The 21,427-nt window shown below is 42.2% G+C and overlaps 1 protein-coding gene across 3 annotated transcripts in view; it reads right to left on the bottom strand.

Moving 5' to 3' along the window:
* Positions 1 to 18,173: 18,173 nt before the first annotated feature.
* PACRG (parkin coregulated) overlaps positions 18,174 to 21,427 on the bottom strand; it is a 420,318-nt gene continuing 417,064 nt past the window's right edge. For all 3 annotated transcript variants that reach the window (XM_067560803.1, XM_067560801.1, XM_067560802.1), the window contains one exon: positions 18,174 to 18,654. In XM_067560803.1, coding sequence (XP_067416904.1) covers positions 18,494 to 18,654 — 161 coding nt within the window. In that variant the 3' untranslated portion in view covers positions 18,174 to 18,493. The remainder of the gene's footprint in view (positions 18,655 to 21,427) is intronic.

The raw sequence follows: 21,427 nt of genomic DNA on the forward strand, positions 1-21,427 counted from the left end.
TGTGTCAGACATTTTATCATAAAATATTGTAAACCAAAACATGATTAAATATTGACATAATATTTCTCTCTCTCATGAAGTGATATACGTACTATTATACTTGAAATGGTTTTATGCATTACAGGGTTCTGATAGCCTCACAGTATGAGATCACGCACTGTAACTACTACAAGAGATGTCACCTTAACTGAAAGATGATGTCACAACTAGATCTCTGCTAGCCACATGCTACGCTCCAGGGGTTGAAGAGGGGGAAAAGATGGTGAATCCTAGCCAGATTCACTTGTGATGCTCACTATCTCCCTGAATCCTTCTCTTGCCATGATCACAATTACCATTCTTTCCTCTTCATTCTCTTTTGCTGTTCCTCACACCTCATTTCCCTTCGCTGTCCCATTTTTCCCCTTTTATATCTTCTCCCTCTTCTTGTCAGCCACACACTTTCATTTTGTCTCTCTTACTCTACCAGCCTCTTCCATCTGCTTCCTGAGCAGCGCACTTCCTCCCTTTCCTCTAGCCCTATCATTCGGTTTCCTCTCCCCTCTTAACACCTGCCCTGCAAAATCTGTCAAGCCTTCAACCCCTTCCCTATGGTGTTGAGAGCTTCTTACTGTGACCCATACTGCCTGGTCACGTTTTGTCCTGTAGGGCTTCCTTTGAAGGTTGCTTAGCTCCTTTCTCTTTCCCTGTACTGTGAGCTCAATGCTACTCAAAGACAGTTCAGAGCATGCGCTGACAATGAGGGAGAAGCATGCTGAGTGTAACACTACAGAAAGGGGAAAACAGATTTCAGCAGCACTTTCTCTAGGAGCACACTAGTTCTACTGCACCCATAGGCCCCAGCCATAAGACTATGGCTGGAGGAAAACAGCCAGGATAGCTGTAGGCAGCTGCAGGTTCCTCTATGCAGTTAAAGCAGCATGAATTAAACTGTATGCATTTCTTTGGGCAACATGGACTTGGCGATGGGAGGGTTTTCTGGATCTGAAACATATGGGGCTAAATGAAGGGTCCCATTTCACCTGAGATTTGGTGGCTAAGCCATACCTTGCTCTAGCTCAACCTTTGTGCCTAGATTTATCTTTTCATTGTTGATTGTGTGCTTTTGGTCAGGCTCAGAGTCATGGAATGACTTCCATAGTTAAGGGCCCAGCTGATTGTACACAATGTCATCCTAATTGAGAAAAATACATTTGGAAAAATGTGTGTTAGGCCAGGATCACAGTAGTTGATGTGATAAAATATTCCACACTGGATTGTTAAAGATATTAGGCCTGATTCTGCTCTCAGTTCTGTTGGTGTAAAGCAGGGGGCAATAGAGTGATATTGGTATAAAACTGGCAACATGGGCCTGCTTCTCCTCTCGCTTTTGCCAGTTTTATACCAATATCACTCTGCTGCCCCCCACGCAGCAGGGGCCAACGGAAAGTCAAAAGCTCACGCTTGCCTATATTGGATCCTCCCTCCAGCCGTGTTCACTGTCACCAAGAAATTAGACTCCAAAAGAAAGGCATAGGGGTGCAGCTTCTTGTGATAGGCAGCATACATGCTGGTGAAGTAAACGCAGGGATATGCCTGCATGATGGGCCTGGCCAGATATGAGCTAGAACACCTCACCATTCTGAGTTTCCATTTTGTTGTTTTTTCACACCTATAGTACTGGAGAGAAAGTGCTCCCCTTTCAAAAAGTCATCCCGTAGAATGCTGCCTCATTCTAGGCAGGCAGGCAGGAGCTGGAATTTATCATGGGGGGGTTGTGATCAGAGCTATAAAAATAATTTGCCATAAACATCCTAGTGATGTTTCTCTCTGCCAGTCACTTGGCCACCAGATCATACAGTAATACATTGTGTCGCACTAAGTTCAACTGGCCCTCAACCACCTTCTGCCCCACCAAGTACCAGAGTCTTCAGGTTGCCCTCCATCCCAATGACAACATGGTACTAGTCACCTCTGACAGGTTCTAATGCTAGAATCAGTTGGAATGGAAAAGTAGATGTTGGCCACTGTGAAAATGAATGCTAAGTTGTGCTCTATGGTGTATGTTGGTATTTATGCAGGGGAGTTGCTTCCAGCCAGCCTGACCTCTCTGCATCAAGCAAACCAGGCTGGCCACTTAAGGTCTGTGAGACAGTAGGAGGAGGGTTATTTGCACTGTTGATACCAGTCATCTCCAGCCACACAGGCAATGCTGTGATGGAGATTGGCAGAGTTATTAGCCTTGGCCGAAGCAAGTCTAATCCAGGTAATGGTTCTAGTGTCTGTGCACTGTTGGGTACATTTTTTAGTATGAATTTGAGGTGTTCCAGGCCTCCTGAAGGACTGCACAGTGCTTAGTATGGCAATTGTCTTTAGGCAGCCAAGGTTTACATGGAGTTACACATTAAGGCTATTTGGAAAGTGAAGCTGGTGCAGAACACAGCTAGCTGCTTCCAAGCAAAACACATCACATGAGAACAAAATACCACAGCTCTGGGAGCAGCACTAGCTGCCTGTGTGCTCCTAGGAGGATCTGAAGGTATAGGTTTGACCTACAAAATCTTAAATGAATTGACATTTGCCTATTTGAGAGACTGCAGTTGCTATCAGCAGAAATGTTAAGGCCATCTTGCTTTGAAAGAAGAGTAGTTGGCAGAGTGTGCTCCGAGAGGAGCCCTCACCTTTGAAATTCTCTCTCTCCCCTTGGTCCAAAATAGCCTCACTCTCTTACTCTCCATGAGCAAAACCCATTTCCTCCCACTGGCATTTGGGATGGGGGTGTCTGAAGGTTGGTACCTGGAGTAATTTTAGTCAGGAATGGAGTAGCTGGTTTATTCCTGTCCTATGGTGCAGATTGGCTTCTGGATATGTTTTTGTTGTGTAGCTTGCTCTTAATAAATGTTAAAGGCAATGAGAGCCTGGGACAGGTGTTCACCATTCCTTTAATACATTTGAAAGCACACAGAATTCTGCCCTCCATGCTGTCACAGATCCAGAAGATCTGTGCTATGCCCCAGCTTTTAAAGAGTCCCTTGGAGGATCCTCTTTCGTGGGCCAGACCTCCAAGCGGTTCCACTCTTTCTTAAAGGGAGGCCAAGTGACTTCAATGCCTCTGAGACTGAGCCTCTGGGCTCCAGAGTTCCTGTTTCACACTGGGAGCTCTGCCCAGTGAGTCCAACTGAGATTGATTCCTGGTCAGAGACATTTACACTCTTTAGGGACTAAGGCAATTCCAGAAATATTTGCACTAACATCAGGCAGCCCTTTCAAAACAGAACAGGCTTGAGTAGTCAGTCAATTGGAACACAGCATCAGGAAGTCCTTAAATGAGCATAGAGAAGCAAAGGCTAAGACACAATGAATACTAGCTCTGCCAGCACTCCAGCCAGCCAAGCTGATGTGGAATCCATTTTTGGCTTTCTCCCTCTGTCTGTGTGTCTGCCAGTCACAGGTGAGAGCTCTGTCTCTCTACCAAAGGCCAGCTCTTATCTCAGCCTCCAGTCACCTTTTAATCCACTGCCCTCCTGCAGAGCCACGCTGATTTCACATGTTCCATCTACTGGAGTTTCCCATTGCTAGGTGTCCATTATTCCATGTTGCTGGGGTTCATAGTGCCTTTCTGGTTCTTCCCTTGATACGGATTGGTTTCAGCCACTCAACAACCCATTCATACTACCCCAACAGTTATTGACTCAAACCACTCATGTCTCCTGCTCTGTGCCAAGAACAGCATTTTAACCCTTTTGCACCTCTGGATAGCAATCCCCAATCAAGTCAGTCACTGCCCTGCATATCATTCATAAAAATATTACAGAAAATTCCCACTGTGTCATACGTGGTTTGGCAGAGTCTGCTGCCCCAGGAAACGGGTGGCCTGGCTGAGTGACAAACTGCACAGATCTGCAGGATGCAAATCAGCTTTCTATCCTTTACTCTAAAACAGGAAAGCTTTAGAGATTTACAGTTCGTGAAAAAACCATCTCTTGCCTAATCTGCAGCCCAGCAACTCTCCACATGTTGCAGAGAAAACCCAAACTTCCGTCTATTGTCTGTTTTCATTGAACTTCAACATGTGAGACACTGTCCTCATTCCTAGGGAGGTTTGAAGGGAAGTAATGGAACCTAGCTGGGGATTTTAGTCTGAGGCTAACGTAGAAGAAACAGATACTTGTGAGGCCCTTCTTATACATTGTTTCCCTGGTTATGCACAGATTATCTCATTCAATAATATATAAATATAATACTAGTGGAGTTCCTAGTGTCATAGAAGACACCTGCTTACAGTTGGCCGAACTGGTAAGTTAATTTCACCTAGGTTCCACTGTGTTTTAGTTATTGGCTGTCACTCTCTTATTTGAACCTGATTGGGGTGGGGCGAGGGTTAGAAAGAATATATTTTAAAGCAAATTGTGGTTTAATTCAAGTTTCAGAGCTGTTTATCAATTTCATGTTTGTTCTTGTTGATAGCTCCGGCTACATAAAGGGATTTTGTCTAACTTACTTTATTGTTTGAGTTGTATGTTTAGCCTCTGTTTGAAGTTGCATTAGGAAAAGCAGACTGTTGCCCTCCTGAAGTGTTCTTTGCAAACATGCTTCCCTGCTGGGGGATTTATTGCTCTTGTGTTTAGGATTTACTGAAATGTGTGAAGCGACAAAGTTCACAATAAAAAAAGAAATGGCTTCCACTGCATATTATAGGATTCTTATTGTTGCCTGATGATCGCAGTTTTGTACCAATTTCTGAACACATATAGCCCGTCACTGATTTTAACTTTAGCAGACAGCATTTTGCTAAGAAAAAAAAAAACCCAGATACTTTCATACCAAATCACTCTATATAAAAATAGACAGAAATCTCTCCAATCTTCTGAGATTAGCAGGAGAAAGTAATTTAGACAAAACAATAAAAGCATGTTAGACAAGAAGTGAAAGGGATAGAGAACAAGGCAGGCACCGAAGCAAGGCACAGGAGCCTGCTGAAGATATGGTTATAATGTAAGCAGAAGCCCTCCAAAGTGCTTCTGAAGGTAGAAAAAGAATTACAGGGGGAAAACTCAGTCTGTGATACAACACCACAGGTTTAAAGATAAGCTCAAGAGTCAGTTCCTGCTCTCCTTTCTCACACAAACAGCCCCATTGACTTCCCTGAGACAAATCACAAGGATAAGACAAGATTTAGATCCAACCATTACTTTGTGTAACTACAACAGGTTCTGTACATGTTGAACTGAAACTGAGACAGTCTCATGGAATCACTGCCGCATTTTAGTCCTATTGCGCTCAGAGTGAGGACCAGACACCAAAAGAGGAGCCTTCGGGCTAGAGCAAGAATATGGGTTTTATCTGTAGCTCTGACGCTGACTGCTGTGTGACTTCAGTTTACCCAGGAGTAATAACATCTCCCTCCCTCGCTGGTGTGTTATGAGGTTTAGCTGATTAATGTTGGTAAAATGTTTTGAGCTCCTCAGATGGAAGGCGCACAAATCTTTTAAATTATTAATAACCCCGCTTCCAGACAGGGAAATAGAATCTGGACTGTGGGCGAGTGATCGAAATGAGTGGACACAGACCTCCGATATTCTTTCCCAGTCTCATTTTATTTACAATGTACACAGAGTCCCTATTCTTGCCTTAAGCAAAGTTAGCTAAAAGAGCAAAAGCAGCAGTGAAAGCTTACACATAGTTAACCACACTTCAGGGTTCCTGCAAAACATCCCTCTGTGTTCAAACTACCATTATTCTGGTTAAATCCTTGCAACTGCTGCATCTCTGGCCTAGGCTAGGAAACCATTCCTAACAGTTCCCAGAACAGGTGGCAGGAGCAGGAGTGCTGCTAGTGTAGACAAAAGCAGCTATCAGCATTTTATGCACATATCTGGGTAGTTACATGACATAGCACTCATCTAGTTCTAGCACACTCACTATTGCTACTGTTGTTGGAGCTGCAGTGGTGCTAGCAAAAGTTGGAAACTTTAGAGCAGTGACTCTCAACTTTTTCATACTACTGTACCCTTCTCAGGAGTCTGATTTGTCTTGTGTACCCCCTCCCCCCCCAGATTTCATCTTGCTTAAAAACTTGCTTACAAACTCAGATCTAAAAAATACAAAAGTGTCATAGCACACTATACTGAAAATGTGCTTACTTTCTCATGTTACCATATTATAAAATACATCAATTGGAATATAAATATTGTACTTACATTTCAGTGTATACTACATAGAGCAGTATAACCATGTCATTGTCTGTATGAAACGTTTGTACTGACTTTGCCAGTGCTTTTTATGTAGCCTGTTGTAAAACAAGGCAAATATCTGGCTAAGTTGATGTACTCCCTGGAAGACCTCTGCGTACTCCTGGTTGAGAACCTTCCAAGGGGAGCAGTGGGGGCAAGAAACATAACTAGTTTCAAGACTGAGCTTGATAAGTCGATGGAGGGGATAGTATGATGGGACAGTCTAACTTGGCAATTAGCTGATCTTTGACTACTAGCAGTAAATATGCCCAATGGCCTGTGAAGGGATGTTAGATGGGGTGGGTTCTGAGTTACTACAGAGAATTCTTTCTTGGGTGTCTGGCTGGTGAGTCTTGCCCACATGCTCATGGTTTAGCTGATCGCCCTATTTGGGGTCAGGAAGGAATTTTCCCTCCAGGCAGATTGGCAGAGGCCCTGGGGTATTACCACCTTCTTCTGTAGCATGGGGCATGGGTCACTTGCTGGTGGATTCTCTGTACCTTGAAGTCTTTAAACCATTATTTGATAACTTAAATAACTCAGTCATAGGCTGGGGGTGTACCACAGGAGTGGGTGTGTGAGGTTTTGTGGCCTGTGTTGTGCAAGTCAGACTAGATGATCATAGTGGTCCCTTCTGACCTTAAAGTCCATGAGAACCACTACTTTAGAGAAAAAAAAGTCCATTGTGATATAGCCCGTGTCTTGCCCTTACCCCGGTAACAGTGAAGTCCTTTGTGAAGTATGTGTGCATGGCTTGTCACTCAAAAATCATTACCCTCACATAGATTAAAATGGCTTTGGCTGTTGGGCTGGTACGTTGCCCCCATCCCCTTAGGTGGTGCCAAACCATCTGGCATTGTTTTGCGCCTTGTCTGCACTATGAAAATTACCTGTAGCTCACAACCAGTGTCAGCAATGGGTATACCTGCCCTGGTGCTGGACACAATTCAGCTGTCAGTGCAGTCCAGGATAAACCACATTCAGCATCGGAGGTCAAAGCCTACTCTTTTAGCCACTGTTTCTGAAATGGCACCACACACAGTCTGTCCTTTGCTATGCTTTCAGGTTTTGGCTAGACTAGGGGCATTTAAAAAAAACGAAGTCTACCATTGCTAATATCAGTTCAGCTAAAGCCGTATTAGTAACGTAAGGAGCCCTAATGTAGACAAGTTTTCAGCACTGTGTCATCTAACCCTGCTTAGGGTTTGGGACTTAAAATAATGTTAGTAGCCAACAGACTTCCAGTGACGCTAAACTGGTTCAGAAATGACCTTAGGGTAGATAAGGTGACAAAGTATGCTCAGCACAGAGATGTCCGTTGTCAGCAACGGATCATTTTCAGAGCACAGAAGGTCAACGGGGATGCCAATTTATCCCAATACTGTCAAAAGGAATTCCTGCCTTTGAGACAACTTGGTGAGTATTATATACATTTCCCACACCAGTACCTTAAGCTCTGAGTTGTTTAACTCAAATAGAAAGCAGGATGTGCCTTAAATACAATTTATTTGTAGAAATATACAGCCATATTTTCAGAACTGTTCCTGAATTTTTGATGCCTCACTTTGAAACAACGAGGGCCTGTTTTTCCAAGATACTATAGCTCTCAAGCACCTTTGAAAAAGTCAGGCCCTGTATGGTGCTGGCGAACATGGATAGAGTGACAAGACAGCAAGTGGGACAAATCAGAACAGGAAATGGGGGGGGGTGGGGGGGGGGGAATAGGTGCCTATATAAGGCAAAGCCCTGAATATCATTGGATGATGTTTAGGACCCTGAAGTTTAGTTGTAGTTTGGGAGCACTTTTGGGTATTTTACTGGAGCCTAATTTGCTACACTGGTGTGTTAGTCTGCTGCAGAATTACAGTCTTTGTTCCTCCCCCTTCTCCAATCAACCTTTTGTTCTGAAATATTTTTAAATGATTTGAAATGCAGGAAATCACTGCTACTATTTTAAACATTTTGGGGGAAGGAATCCTGGAGCCCTCTTCCCCCCCATCACAATTTCCTATGGCCTCTTTCTGCTTAGCTAGCTCAGGCCTGTAGTCAGTGCTTCACCCCCACGAGAACAGGCATCTCAGACTAATTTACCATCCCACCCTGAGTGCATTAGGAAGAAACATGCCTCAGATGAACAAATATCTCACTTCTCTGGATGGAAATCTAGACAAGAGTTATTTCAGAAAGCTTAAGCTGAGCAAATGAAATCGCGGTGTATAATTTAATAGATATACTTAAATTTTCATGAGAAACTGAAAATAAGTAAAATTAAACATAAAAATGAGATTGAGCCATGGCTGTCCCTCACCATTGTCTCTTTATGTTGCTCCCTGGAAATTAAAAAGTGCTGTTTGTACAACTGCCTTCTATTGAGCAAGTTATAAAAACCACGAGTGAGTGAAAGCTCTGAAAAAAAAAAATTCTAACATAAGCATGGGGGAAACATGAAAAGGCAGCTAGACACTACATGCTGGTAATAAAAAGTTGGAAATATCTGTGGGCATGAAGGGGAGCCGGTGAATAGAGAAGATACAAACATCTTCTAGGGAACTGAAAAATACTCATTAAGAAATGGCTGAAAATAAAGGATTTGGTGTTGGCTTTTATTGAAAACAAAACAACAACAAAAACCACTCATCTGTCCTTTAGTTATACTACAATACAGATCACTGAAAAATAGTAATGTACTAGCTAAAAATGAAAACTACTGATAAGAAAAAGAGTCCTAACTGGTATATGTAGGCACTGATTGTCTCCCACTCACTTAAGTGGTCAGGATCTGGTCCTTAAAGCAGCCCGAGCCCAGTAAGATTTTTTTTTTTTTTTTAAATATTCTTAGGATTTATAAACAGCTGGAATTTAGCAGCTTAGTTTCCTTTTCTACAATGAGGATTTATTTTTTCCCCTCTACTGATAAGGGAGAACCCTTATTAATGAGGCCTCAGTGGTAGTTATGCTTGTTGCTGTCACACTATAAGAGATGTACACATATTTTTTCCCAAAGAGGGTTTAACTGCTTTGTAGATCCATAAAGATATTTCACAGAGAAAGCTTTATTCAGCTGGAGCTCTTAAGCCTCCTTTGTTAAATGTTGTGGTATTTTGTGAGATATGTGGCCTTTGCCATACACGTGACATTGTTAGGCTTCGAATCTTTCAAGTTCAAGAGCTTTATTTTCCAGATACTTTCAATCTATTAAGCTGATTGGCAATATTTGATGCAATTTCAAAGGAGGGGGAAATAAAGAGACCATTTCCCCCCCCTCCGAATTGCCTCTGTCTCCTGTACAGCTAGCTTGACTGTTGTTTTTCTCCGAACAGCCATCTCAACAGTAGATTTTTTTTTTTTTTTTTTAAAAAGAGGGTCACACTTCTGGAATGTTTTTCTTCTTCATTGGAAACATTCTTTTAATGTGGGGGGATTCCTATCAGCACTGTAACAACCCTGCTCCCCCCACCCTTCTCTCTCTGCTGTTGAATACAGACATCTGCTTAGTTACACACACATACGCCCATCCTCACCTACCCCCCTTTATGTCAATACAATTCTTCATGGATTTTTTTTCCTTACCATTGCATTTTTACATGCTTGTACACCCAAGTCAGATGGGAGGCAGGGACAAAAGACCTTTTAAATGCAATCTTTTAGAAAGCTCTCATTGTGTCCTTAATTGCATCAAAATACATGTGGGCTTGATCGTACATGGACATAGTTTTAACTGTAGGTTGGTTTTAAACTAAGTCACACATATTTTAGGCCAAAGCAATGCACAATGGCAGGAAAAAGCTTTAGTCACATTACTTCAGTAAGCAATAATGGACAGCAAGCAATAATTGGATGCAAGAAGTTGAGAGCAGATGTTCCCTTTACTTTGATTCTTGAGGCAGCAGAGTAGCAATTTCTTCTTTTGTAAGAGACAAATGATTCAGAGTTATTAAAAAATTTCAAGCATCGCATTCTTAGAGTGAATAGCTGAGAAATAAAACGAACACTGAACTGCTGTATTGAACAGTAAGACTGCCAAGTTTTTTTCTAGAGAGTACTTTAGAAAAGATATAGGTTTTTCCATTGATTTTGTAATAACCGATTTAAGCTTTATTTTTCTTACATACACCTATTATTCATTTTTGATTCTGTGAAAGAATTAGTTATTTTCTTGGGAGGAGGGGAAAATTTAGCCTTCCTATTGCTGTTAATGACAGCATTAAAGTAATTGGCCTGAGCATCCCATTGCATACAGGAGAATTTAATGTAATCGTTCTGTAGGCAATGGGCAGAATCCTATTACTTGTGGTGAAAAACCGGATACCCAAAACAGGAAGACGCGGGGCGGGGAGATAGTCTGTTCAGCTTCTACCATCGTTATAACTTTTATAGGTCAAAGTATTGTTATAGATTAATGGCACCAATAAAATGCATCTTCCAGCATGACAACAGCACCCATCTCAGCTCTGCCTATTGTCCCCATGCAGTTTAAAATGTTGCTACTTTCAAGGACTTATTTTCCAGTCAGAAGGAAAAGAAATAAGACTGGTTGGGAAGGGGGGGGCACTCAGAACCCCTGGCGTGGGTTAGGGGAAAATAGGGAACAATGTTGTGGGAAAAGAGGGACATGCCCCTCCTCCACCACATGCTAGGAGCTGTGTGGCCTGCAAGAGGAGTACATAGAGTGCCTGCCATTGTGGGGAAGAGGTAGTGGGGAGCATACAGAGCCCCTTGCAATGGGGAGAGGAGAATGGGGGACCCTGGATGGGCACATAGGTGGAGGAGGGGCACAGAGAGTCCCTGGTATCAGGGAGCTGATGGGGGTGGGGTTACAGGGAGTCCCTGAAACAGAGGGGGATAGAGGAAGTTTGTGTGAGGAGTGGTGGAAGTGGGGGATGCAGTGAGCTCAACCTACAAAAACAACCAAATGTGGACCCCTCTAATCATGCATGTTATAGTGTAGGATCTTAAGCAAATCTCACCCACTATTAAACTAAAACTATTAAAAGAATTAGCTGATAGGGATGACTCTTTACAGAACCTATATTTATACTAAAACTCTATAATATTGAATATGGGTAAATAATCTTGATTAGAGAATGAAAAAAGGACACCCTCCCCCCCCAATCTCATGCTAATGGGGAAACAGACGGACAATTAGAAATATTTTTAAAAAAATCTGTTTCACACCAGAGTAGGCATTTCAGTCACTCAGAAGTGGAAGGGTTGAGTGTATAAACCTTAACAGCCAGCAAATGTTTCTGTGAGAAAACTGAAAGAAAACGAAACCTCAGGCAATCCATGAACACACGTGATTTGACACACAAGGAAGCTCTCCTGCAACATACATGGCAGCACTGAATTAGCTCACATGATCCCTGTATTGTTGGCTAGCTGCTCAAGAGGTGTTACCCCACCACCTGCCAACATAACATGCTACTTGGGGGCGGGGAGAGGAAGGAAATCTAATGCTTGACCAGAACATTGTCTCAGGCGCTAGTGTAGGCTTGAGAAGATAATTCAGAGGACAATCCTAAATATGGAGGGGTCGAGCTAAACATCACAATAAAAAAAAGAGAGGGGAAAATTTCAATAGGACTCTATGGGCCAAGTTGTCCCCTACTATGGAAGGCAACTGTCTTTCACCACTAGGAAAACTTAATGCCCCGTCCCTTTGGCTAGGAGAGATTTATGGTGGCACAGAGTGGTATGAGATTTACAACCACAAAGGGCCCACTGTGTCTCAGAGAACAGCTCCACCCACAATACTTGAGGTGAGAAGCACTTTGCAGTAATGGCCCACCCTGTTCTTTCCAGTCCCCACACCGCAGCGAAACAGCTGCTATTTCTCCCCAGCCACCAGGCACTTCTAGGTCTCCATTGTGCTAGAAACAGAAGGGAAATTCTTGCTGAAATGTTCTGCATTAACAAATGCTAGGAGCAGCTCTGCTTTGGGGTTGAAGATGCATAAGCTCCCCCAGATGTGCCCTCCCCATGTAGTGAAAACTGCAGAGAAAAAAGCCTTTGCCGCTGTAGTTTCCCCTTACAGCCGATCACTTTCAGGGCTGCTGATCAGTGCCCCTTCTTCCATCCCAACCATTTTCTAGTCAGTTCAGTGCAGCACAGCAGAGGCCCAGTGCATGGAGCATTGAGAGAGGGAGAGACTTATGGGAGGCTAAAACTCAGAAGGGAGATGGGGAGAAGCTAATCCACTCAGGCCTGGGGAGAGGAGAGAATGTGGACTGACTGTGCTTTTGGAAGATTACTCATTGGGAAAGGGCTAGGAATTACCCTTTTCTGGTTGTAACTTGGAGATTGCTGCATGGGTGGGAGGACAAGGAGTTCAAGGCCCTGTCCCACAAATTTAAAGGCAGAGCCATCAATACCGCCTCTTAGCATGCAAGTTAGGGTGGGTGGGTTTTTTATGGGAACACATTGCACAGAACAACCTCATCACCACCTGGCCACATCACTCAAAACTGGGCTGGGCCCGAACTCGAGCTGGCTAGGAATTTAGAGATGGAAAATTTGAAGATTCCAATTTGTTGAGCCTGAAATGTTTTGCAGAAATATATCATCACATGTAACAAGCTTCTGTGAAACCAGAGGCAGGGTTCAGTGGGAAGCCAGTCTGGTTTCCTGCTATGTGGCCTGTTGGGCTGCTGAGCCCAGGCTTCCAGGTTTCATAGCTCCAGGTAGCCCCCAGCACATAGGCTAGGTGAGTGCTGAGGATACCAGGGCTTCAAGATTCCCAGCTGGCACAAAGCTGGATGCCTGGGAGTCCCAGTCCTAGCCAGGGCTTGGCTTACAAGTCCATGGCAGGGCATCTGGAAGCCCTGAGAATCCTGCCTTAGGATGAACCTTTCTGGCTTTCTACGCTCACTGCAGCAGCTGCAGAGGTAGGAGCTTGGGTGTCCTGCGGCAGGCTTCAAGGCTCCTTGGCTCCAGGGCAGTTCTACCATGCTGACTGCTCCAGGGCCAGGGCCCCAATGAGTGTCAAACTCCAGCTGACTTCTCAGCCTGCCTGACTCTTGAAGCAGTTGGCTCCCTTTCTTGTGAGAGCCAAAGCCTTGGAGTCCACAGAGCCATAGACCCTGTGAGCCCCGACAGTCCTTGCCTGAAATGGACATGAGCCGTGTCAGTTTTGTAGTTGCCCACTACTGAACAGCAGCAGCAATCTGTTTGTGTTTGTTTGTTTCTCCATGAGTTGGTGTTTCCAAAAAACAAATTTTTTTTTTTTAAATGTCCATTTCATAGGGAAATTTCCCAAATTTTGGTTTCTGCCCGAACTGGAACCAAATCAACTTTAGAAATGTCAATTTCCTGTGAAATGGAAATTGTAAGGTGATGATCATGCCACTTATCCAGCCTTTTCCCTTGTTCTCCAGGCCTATTTTGGAGACCCAGTCTACACTTTTGGTCCTGATTTAACTATGGCACCGGTGTGTGTGTGTGTGTGTGTGTGTGTGTGTGTGTGTGTAATTTTATACCAGTATCACTAGGTTAATATACGCCCTAGTATGAATGCAGTTCTACTGGTATTAAAGGTGCTTATACTGGTATACCTTATTCCTGTAAATTCATGCAAATAAGCTATACCAGTATAAGCACCTTGATACTGATTAGCTGTTTTCACATTAGGGAATTGAACCACTTTAACCTTATTGGTTTCTAAATGAACATAGGCATAGCAGTACAAAAATTGTTTTTAGACAAGCCCTGAAAGTGATGTGTTTCCACCTCCCGCCTGTGCCATGAAACAGAATAAGGTGTGTATGCAGGTGAGGGGCATACTGGCCTGTGATTATCACCCACTTTGTCCAGTCACCTCAACTTCAGCGATGGATTTTTCATACAATTTGCATGAGAATACTGACATGGCTGTTGTTTTGACTGGTCATCATGTCCTGTTGTATCAATCTACTAAAAAACAAAGATCTGGCATATTATACCCGGTTTCAAACTGGGTAAAACGTGATTGTGATTAGAGTCAGTGTGATTATAATCTGATTAAACACACCCACAGGTTTTGTTGTTTTTCCATGTGTTCCTGTTAATCCCACCCTCTCCAAAATAATTAATCCTTACCTACTTGTATTCCGTCACCTAGTCAGGATAAGAAGATTTTGGTTTAATATCTCTCTCTGTTTTTAAAGTATCAGGATTAGTTCCTATTTCATAGACTTCATAGTTGCTCCAACACTCTATGGTTAGTGAGACCACACCATTGTGTTTCAAGATCTAAAACGTTTCCTTGCTTGTGTGTCCAGATGGGCCCCCATGGAAAACTGCAACACTAAGGGTGTGGCCCGAAGAATGTTTATTGCATTGACCAGGCTAGGATTGCCTCGATTGCTTACAGTTCCTGTTCTGTGAATGCTCCAATTCTTCTACAACTTGAAGCTTTTGGTATATGTGAGGGGCTCATCACAGAACTTGTGCAGCAATTTCTCTCTCCCTCATGCGCTCCCCCTCCCTTTGAGGAACAGGAATTGAAGGCTCCCTCGACCTGCAAACCTCACATTCTGGGCTGATTTAGATCAGACACTTCCGTTTAGAATGGGGAAGTACAAATGTTCCAGTAGCTTGAACACAAATTTAAAAACACTCTGATTCGGATGTATGCTTTAAGTACTAACTGTGTTTTCTTTCTGAAGTGCACGGAGTGCAAATAGCTCTATAAACAGGGTCCTTAAGTGCTGCATACGCCGAACACTGTGGTAGCCATCTAGGTTGCTCCTAGCTTTTTTTTTTTTTTTTTTAAGTTACAGGGCTAGTCTATACCAGGTTCTCAAGCTTTTTAAATGGAGGCCCCCCCACCCGCCCGCAGACTTTAGTCTAACAATTGCACACCCCCTCCCTTCAGAAAGGGGGGGGGGGGCCCATTCAAACAAAATAGGTGCTTCCCACGCTATAGGCCCTGTTTTTTTTCTTGAAAGGGGGGATTTAGGGAAGGGGGGGGCGTGATTGTTAGAGGGGCACTTCCTGTGCTGTAGAGCCTAACAATCGCACCCCCCCTTCCCCTAAATCCCCCTTTTCAGGAAAAAACAGGGCTTACAGCACAGGAAGTGAGGAGCACGGCAGCAGCACCACAGGGAGCAGCAGTAGTGGGGAGCAGTGGTGGCAGCAAGCAGTGGAGGAAGCAGGGAGCAACACAAGGGGGCTGCTGCTGCTGCAGGAGATGGGTGGTGGTTGCTTCTGTCTCCAGGGAGCATAGAGCTGGACTGGTTCTGTCCCCTGCTCCACACACACACCCCTCCCCACCCTCCACTTTGAGAACCACTGGTCTACACTGAAAACTTACAGCTCTATTGGGACAGCTGTGCTGCTGTAAGAGTGCTTTTGTAGCCGCGCTATGTTAATGGGCAAGAGCTCTCCCACCGACATAATAAAACCACCTTAATGAGCGGCGGTAGTTATGTCAGCAGGAGAGAGTCTCCCACCGACAGCGCTATCCACACAAACACTTATGCTGGCAAAATTTACATGGCTCAGGAGGTGTTTCTTCCACACCCCTGAGAAACAAGTGCTAGTGTAGACAATCCCTAAGTAGCAGTAGGATTACATGCTAAATCAAATTAGCCCTATAAGGGGACATTCAGAACAGAGTTAATTTCAGGTTTACATTTACAGTTTGTTTTTCATTCTCTGGAAGCACAGAAACAGCCCAGCACTGAGACATTTAAACCACCAAAGAACCTCACAAAGCATGGAATCCATTCAGGGCGTGTTCCAGAATGGCAGAGACCTGGGATCCTGGCTTTCCCCCCAGGACAGGAATCCAGATGCCCCTACCCACAGGAGAGGCAGAGGTTATGGGGACAGGCCTACAGCATTTTCCCCAGCAACTGAGTATCCGCTTGGATGAAATACACTGCAGTCCTCTTCTCCTGCCACATGCAGAAAGCATATTGGGGGGCAGAAAGGGGTGGCAGGAGAGCCAGAGTAATGGGTCTGGTTATTTACAGCCTCTGAGATACATAGAGCAGTTTACCTATCGGAATTATGATTTCAGTAGGCTCTGCACAGGTCACATTTCCAACCTTATCTCCACAAGCATGAAAACTAGAAACTTACCTTTTTAAAAAAAAAATGAAAGCTGTGATCACATGATTCCTGGAGTTGGGGGCCATAGCCATGGGTCAACAGTGCTTTACTCCAACCCTAGGAGTTGAGGCCCTTTTGGTACCATTAAAACACAAGTTCTTGAGAGCTCAAAAGCCTGTTCAGTTTCAGTATTTTCTCTACATATAGAGATATCATCCATCCCATGGTTCTTAGATCAAGTCTAACGATAAAGGAATTGTCCAGTCCACCCTTGTGAAAGGAAGATAAAGGAGCATAGCTTTGTTTCAGAGAGGTAGGTAAGTGAAGAGCCACACCTGGATCTTTTCTACATTAGTCATTTTTTTACCTTGAGTTAATTGATTGCCAATTAACTTGAGTTAGTTCACAGGGTTGCAAAGGCAATTTGGACACTCCCCAAATGTTTGTTTCAGGAAACAAAGGGGCTGTGATTTACCATGCAGCCTATTATCCACACCAGCCTTTACAAATGTTACCTCCTTTGAGTTAATTGGCAATAAACTTGAGGCAAAAAAACTCTACTGTTGACATAGCCCTGGTATAAATCCATGTAGCTCAACTGACCTCAGTGAGGCTGTGTTTATTTACACCAGCTGAGGATCTGGCCAGGAATGTTTTATAATTATATTCAATTAGAAATTGTCACTAGGCTCTCTGTATGTCAGTGACTGCATCTATATGAACTGGTGAATGCAGGAGCTCAATTTTCCATAATTTGTATGTATAAATTCCATCTCTTGATAGCAGTAAAACAACTAGGCAGTGTATTTGAAGGTCATACCATTACTTAAGTGCTTTAAATCACTTGGCCTTTGGTCTTGTGCTTTATAAAGCACTCTGAGTTATGCTATAATTGCCCAGAAACACACTGCTTGTCATGCTTAAAGGGACATTTGTCAGGGTTGGCAGCCCTACAAATTGATTTACCTTACTAAAATGATTTTCCAAAATGGTCTAATTTTCAAAATTCCTGTGTTTCCAACTTTCACAATTTTATAGTGAATTAGTAATAGTTGATGTTTTTCCTCAAAGCCCAATCGCCCAGGTTCATGAGAAGCTCAGCTTTCATTAAAAAAGTAAGTTTCTAGCCCTCATGTTTGCAGAGAAAAGCTTGAAAATGTGACCCCCGGCGCATCTTAAAAGATCAGCAACTAGAAGCCAAACACAATGAGCCCAACATTTATAATAATAAAAAACAAAAACAACCTCATGATTTTGGAATGAGTGGATGTAGCAACACTGAAGTTCAAGTAATTTATCTTATATATATATATATATATATAACAAAATCAATTCCAAAAGCCTCACTTACATGCCAGGCTACAATAACAACCTGCTATCGGGATGCAAGGGTGACAATTTATTTAGTGAGGAAACTTACAAGAGGTTATTCAAAAATATTTTAAGAACTATGAAAAATACCAGTGTCCTTTTTACATAAACAACTGTGCAAGGTTTGGCTAGTACAGCACTTTGTGTTGGGACTGATATAATACATATTTGCCTTACCCCATTTGATAAATTTGAATAAAAAAAAAAAACAACAAACTACTCTCACATGTTATATTTTCCTAAATAAGAACCCAAACTGCATAAAAAGGCAAATACCTGGAAACCCATATCATGAGTGAGGAAGAAACATTAATTAATTTTGTCACAGAGCTTTATAGTGGGCTGTATAAAGTTTCCTACTTGTAATTGGTACATACATTCAATAGTTTTATTGTATGTCAGAGCCCATTATTTGGCACAGCCACAGGAGAGGCACTGCTGAACTGGTGTTTCTTTTCCATGACAAACACCTATTACACAGCCAGCATAAACTCTTCTTTTGTTACAACCCCTGACATCACCCCCAAGGCAAGTAGACACAGAACAGCAATTGCTGAATTGCGTATGAAAATTATAGCTTTATTGTCTACACAACTGAAGGTTTAACTCTGACTCCTGCTCCAGTCAGCTCTGTTATAAAGAAGTAATTCTTTACCAGAACAAATAAGCACAGTATACCATTGTAATCTAAGGAACAGGCACTATTTATGTATTGGAAAGACTTGTTCACAATAGTGCTAGCAGTCTAATGGTCCAGAAGCCACTACTTTAGCAGCTGTAGAGAAAGAGAGCATGAATAACAAGATATTATACAGAATTGGATATAGCCGTTGAGAACACAAATGGAATCATCCCTGTTGACACAACTGTCCTATTTGTCAGTTTAACAAGCACGACTGATAGGTAGGAACCATGTATTTAATGTTTATATAAGCGTCTTCTCCACCATAACGCTCAAAGGCTTCCAGTGTCTCTTGAATCAAATCTCCAATATTTTCACGCTTCTGCTGGCTGTAGTCAATACCATCTCCTGAATTAACTGGTTAATAAAAACAAAACACAAACATTATGTTAGAGTTTCCCTTGTAGCTTTCAGAAAACATGACATAGCTAAATAGAATTGCTCGTCAATCATAATAACCTCACTGCAATCTTTATCCTGTGATATACAATGTTGCAGGATGTAAATATATGAAATTCTGTCTATCCAGTCATCCATCCATCCTGCTCCCATTGAAGTTGTCAATGTGGCCTAAATATATTTCTAATGTGCCCATTATCTTAATATCTAGGTGCTATTCTGGATGTAAAAATACAAAATACAAATGTTATTAACATCCACAGGTTTTGATTCTGGAGATTCTCATAAATAGCCAACAACAACTTAAGACCACTACTGCTTCATTTCATAGCATCGCTTATTTAGGGCAAAATTAAATTGCCAGATATATAAATGCTATATATATATCTCTCTGAAAAGTGACTTCAGCTCAGTCTGTTGTGGTATGAAATCCTCAGTGAGATTGTTCCATGCTAAACACCAGATCCACATGCCTACAGTGTTTCAGATAGTGGAGCTCAGAGAGAGGGTGTCACTTGGCCTAAGAGATATATTTGGAGCACAACACACCACTTAATCAACTTCTGCTCCCTGAAAAATGTGTTAAATTAAGTCAATGTCAAGAGGACAAATTATTCTAGCCCTTAGATAGAACAACAATTGTTGCAGCCCTCTCTTATATGGAGCAGATTGAGAACTGGCTGTAATGCGTATTTATGCATAAATGGCATATTAGCTAATGTAAAGATCTCAGTGTAAACTTCTGCACAAAAATTTAAAAAATGCAAAACAGTGATGAATAATCCTGCTCCCAGAGATTTTGAGAGAGATTTAAAGGGGAAAAAATGTACTACAATTTGCCTCAAAACAGCACTCTAAAATCTCTAAACAGGTGACTCTCTCAGCATGAATATTCTCCAAAACGTGTATCAAAAAGAATTTGGCAATGGCACTGAATGGCTTAGGGAATTATCAATGGGCTCGAGTCCAGCCAGGATACACAGTGACTGGGAGTGGCTACTATCTGATGGCTGTTTGGTGGTCCATGTGAAATTAGCTGGTGGCCTCATTCCAGTTATTAGTGAACAAGTGTCTACATCATAAAATTCAGCATCTCAAATAATACTATCTGGCCATTTTGTTGACAGTCTTAGCAGACGGGTCAAGGATAGAATTATCAAGGACACAAACAGCTTCTGCCTGCTAGAGACAATGGTTCCTTTTAGGTCAGGTCTAAGGCACACTGAAAGCGTGGGCTGGGTTTTACTGCTTATGTATCTTCAGTGCCTGCTCTTTAGAGTCAGACCTGCAAGGCCCCAATCTAGCAAAGCACTTAGCCCCATGCTTAGTTTTAAGCACATTAATTCAGTGGGACTGCTCACATATTTAAATGTAAGCATCATGTTTTTCCAGGTTGGGACTTAAATGACTCCCCAAGCCAGATCTGGATTCTGGGTGTCTGCAGTTCTTACAGACAGAAAACTGGTAAAAGTTTTGCAGTCTTGTAAATATGCAGAGATCAACTGAACAATGATTACGTGAAAAATCATCCTTATGGTGGAACTTTGATCCCAGAGAACTGCTACAGTTATATAACATTTTAGCAAAACCCTTGTCAGCTCTTACAATTTATTTATTTGAAAAACGTTGTGAATAAAAATATGGTCTGTAAAGACAGGTATTCTCAGCTAAAAGATATGATAATGACGACGACAACTCCCTTTTAAAAAAAATCACCTCTCTATATCTGATTATTTTCGTGATTTCAGAATATGTTTGTGACATCAACGTTCACTGCTATGGAAATGGCTATGATGTTAGAAATAATGGATTATATCATCATGTAGAAGACAGCAAGATGGTATTGAGTCAGATAGTTTTAATTTACAGAAAATATCTTGTCAAGCAGCAATAGTAAGAAAGAAAGGAAAAGAAAACATTACAAATCAAATGGTATTTTGGTTAAATATGCTTTTATCTTACAGAAAATGCCTGAGATTGATGGTACCACTTCATCTATGAAGGGAACTGTATTGCCAACATCTCTGGCAGCCCTTGAAGGTATTTGTGTTTTTAATCAGCTGCTGCAGGGGAAGCCCTGAACCCTGAACTGAAGTCTTGGCAGATAGGTAAAGGAATTACTGATTTTCTAATCGCTTGCTAAAATCTATTATCTGTAATTTTTAATCCTATCTGTATTCTGGCCATGATCTTAAACAGTTTTCATATGTCTGTTAAAAAATCCATTCAAAATCCCATAATATTGAAGTAACAGTGATATATTACAAAGTAGGAGATCTGGATTATGTCTGTGAGGATGACTATGCACTTCAGTTGTGTTGGGGGCAGGACGTGTGTCCCAGCTATATCCTGTGCAGAAGAATTTGTAGAAGCATTTAATACTGGGATAAGACTTGTAAAATATTTCCTACAATAAATGATGGCTTGGAGGTTTGATTAAAAGGTACCTGAAAGGGTCAGGCAATGATAAGGGAAATAGTATGCAAGGGATGACTCAAGTGATGTGCAGACTATCATTACAAAATTTTTTCATCAGACAACACACAACCTGTGCAACTTTCATATCCTCAAGACAGTCATTGTCCACTTTAATTTCAAAACACAGCTTACTAATGACAATATCAAAAAGGATATTGCAGCATTGAAGTCACTTGCGAAGTACCACAATAGCCATCCTACATAGATATAGGAATTAGCAAATCTTTCAGACAAATACATTAATGATTAACCT

Source organism: Emydura macquarii, unplaced genomic scaffold, assembly GCF_026122565.2.
Source record: "Emydura macquarii macquarii isolate MOO-44397 ecotype Brisbane River unplaced genomic scaffold, CSIRO-AGI_Emac_v2 contig_2308, whole genome shotgun sequence".
NCBI lineage: Eukaryota > Metazoa > Chordata > Testudines > Chelidae > Emydura > Emydura macquarii.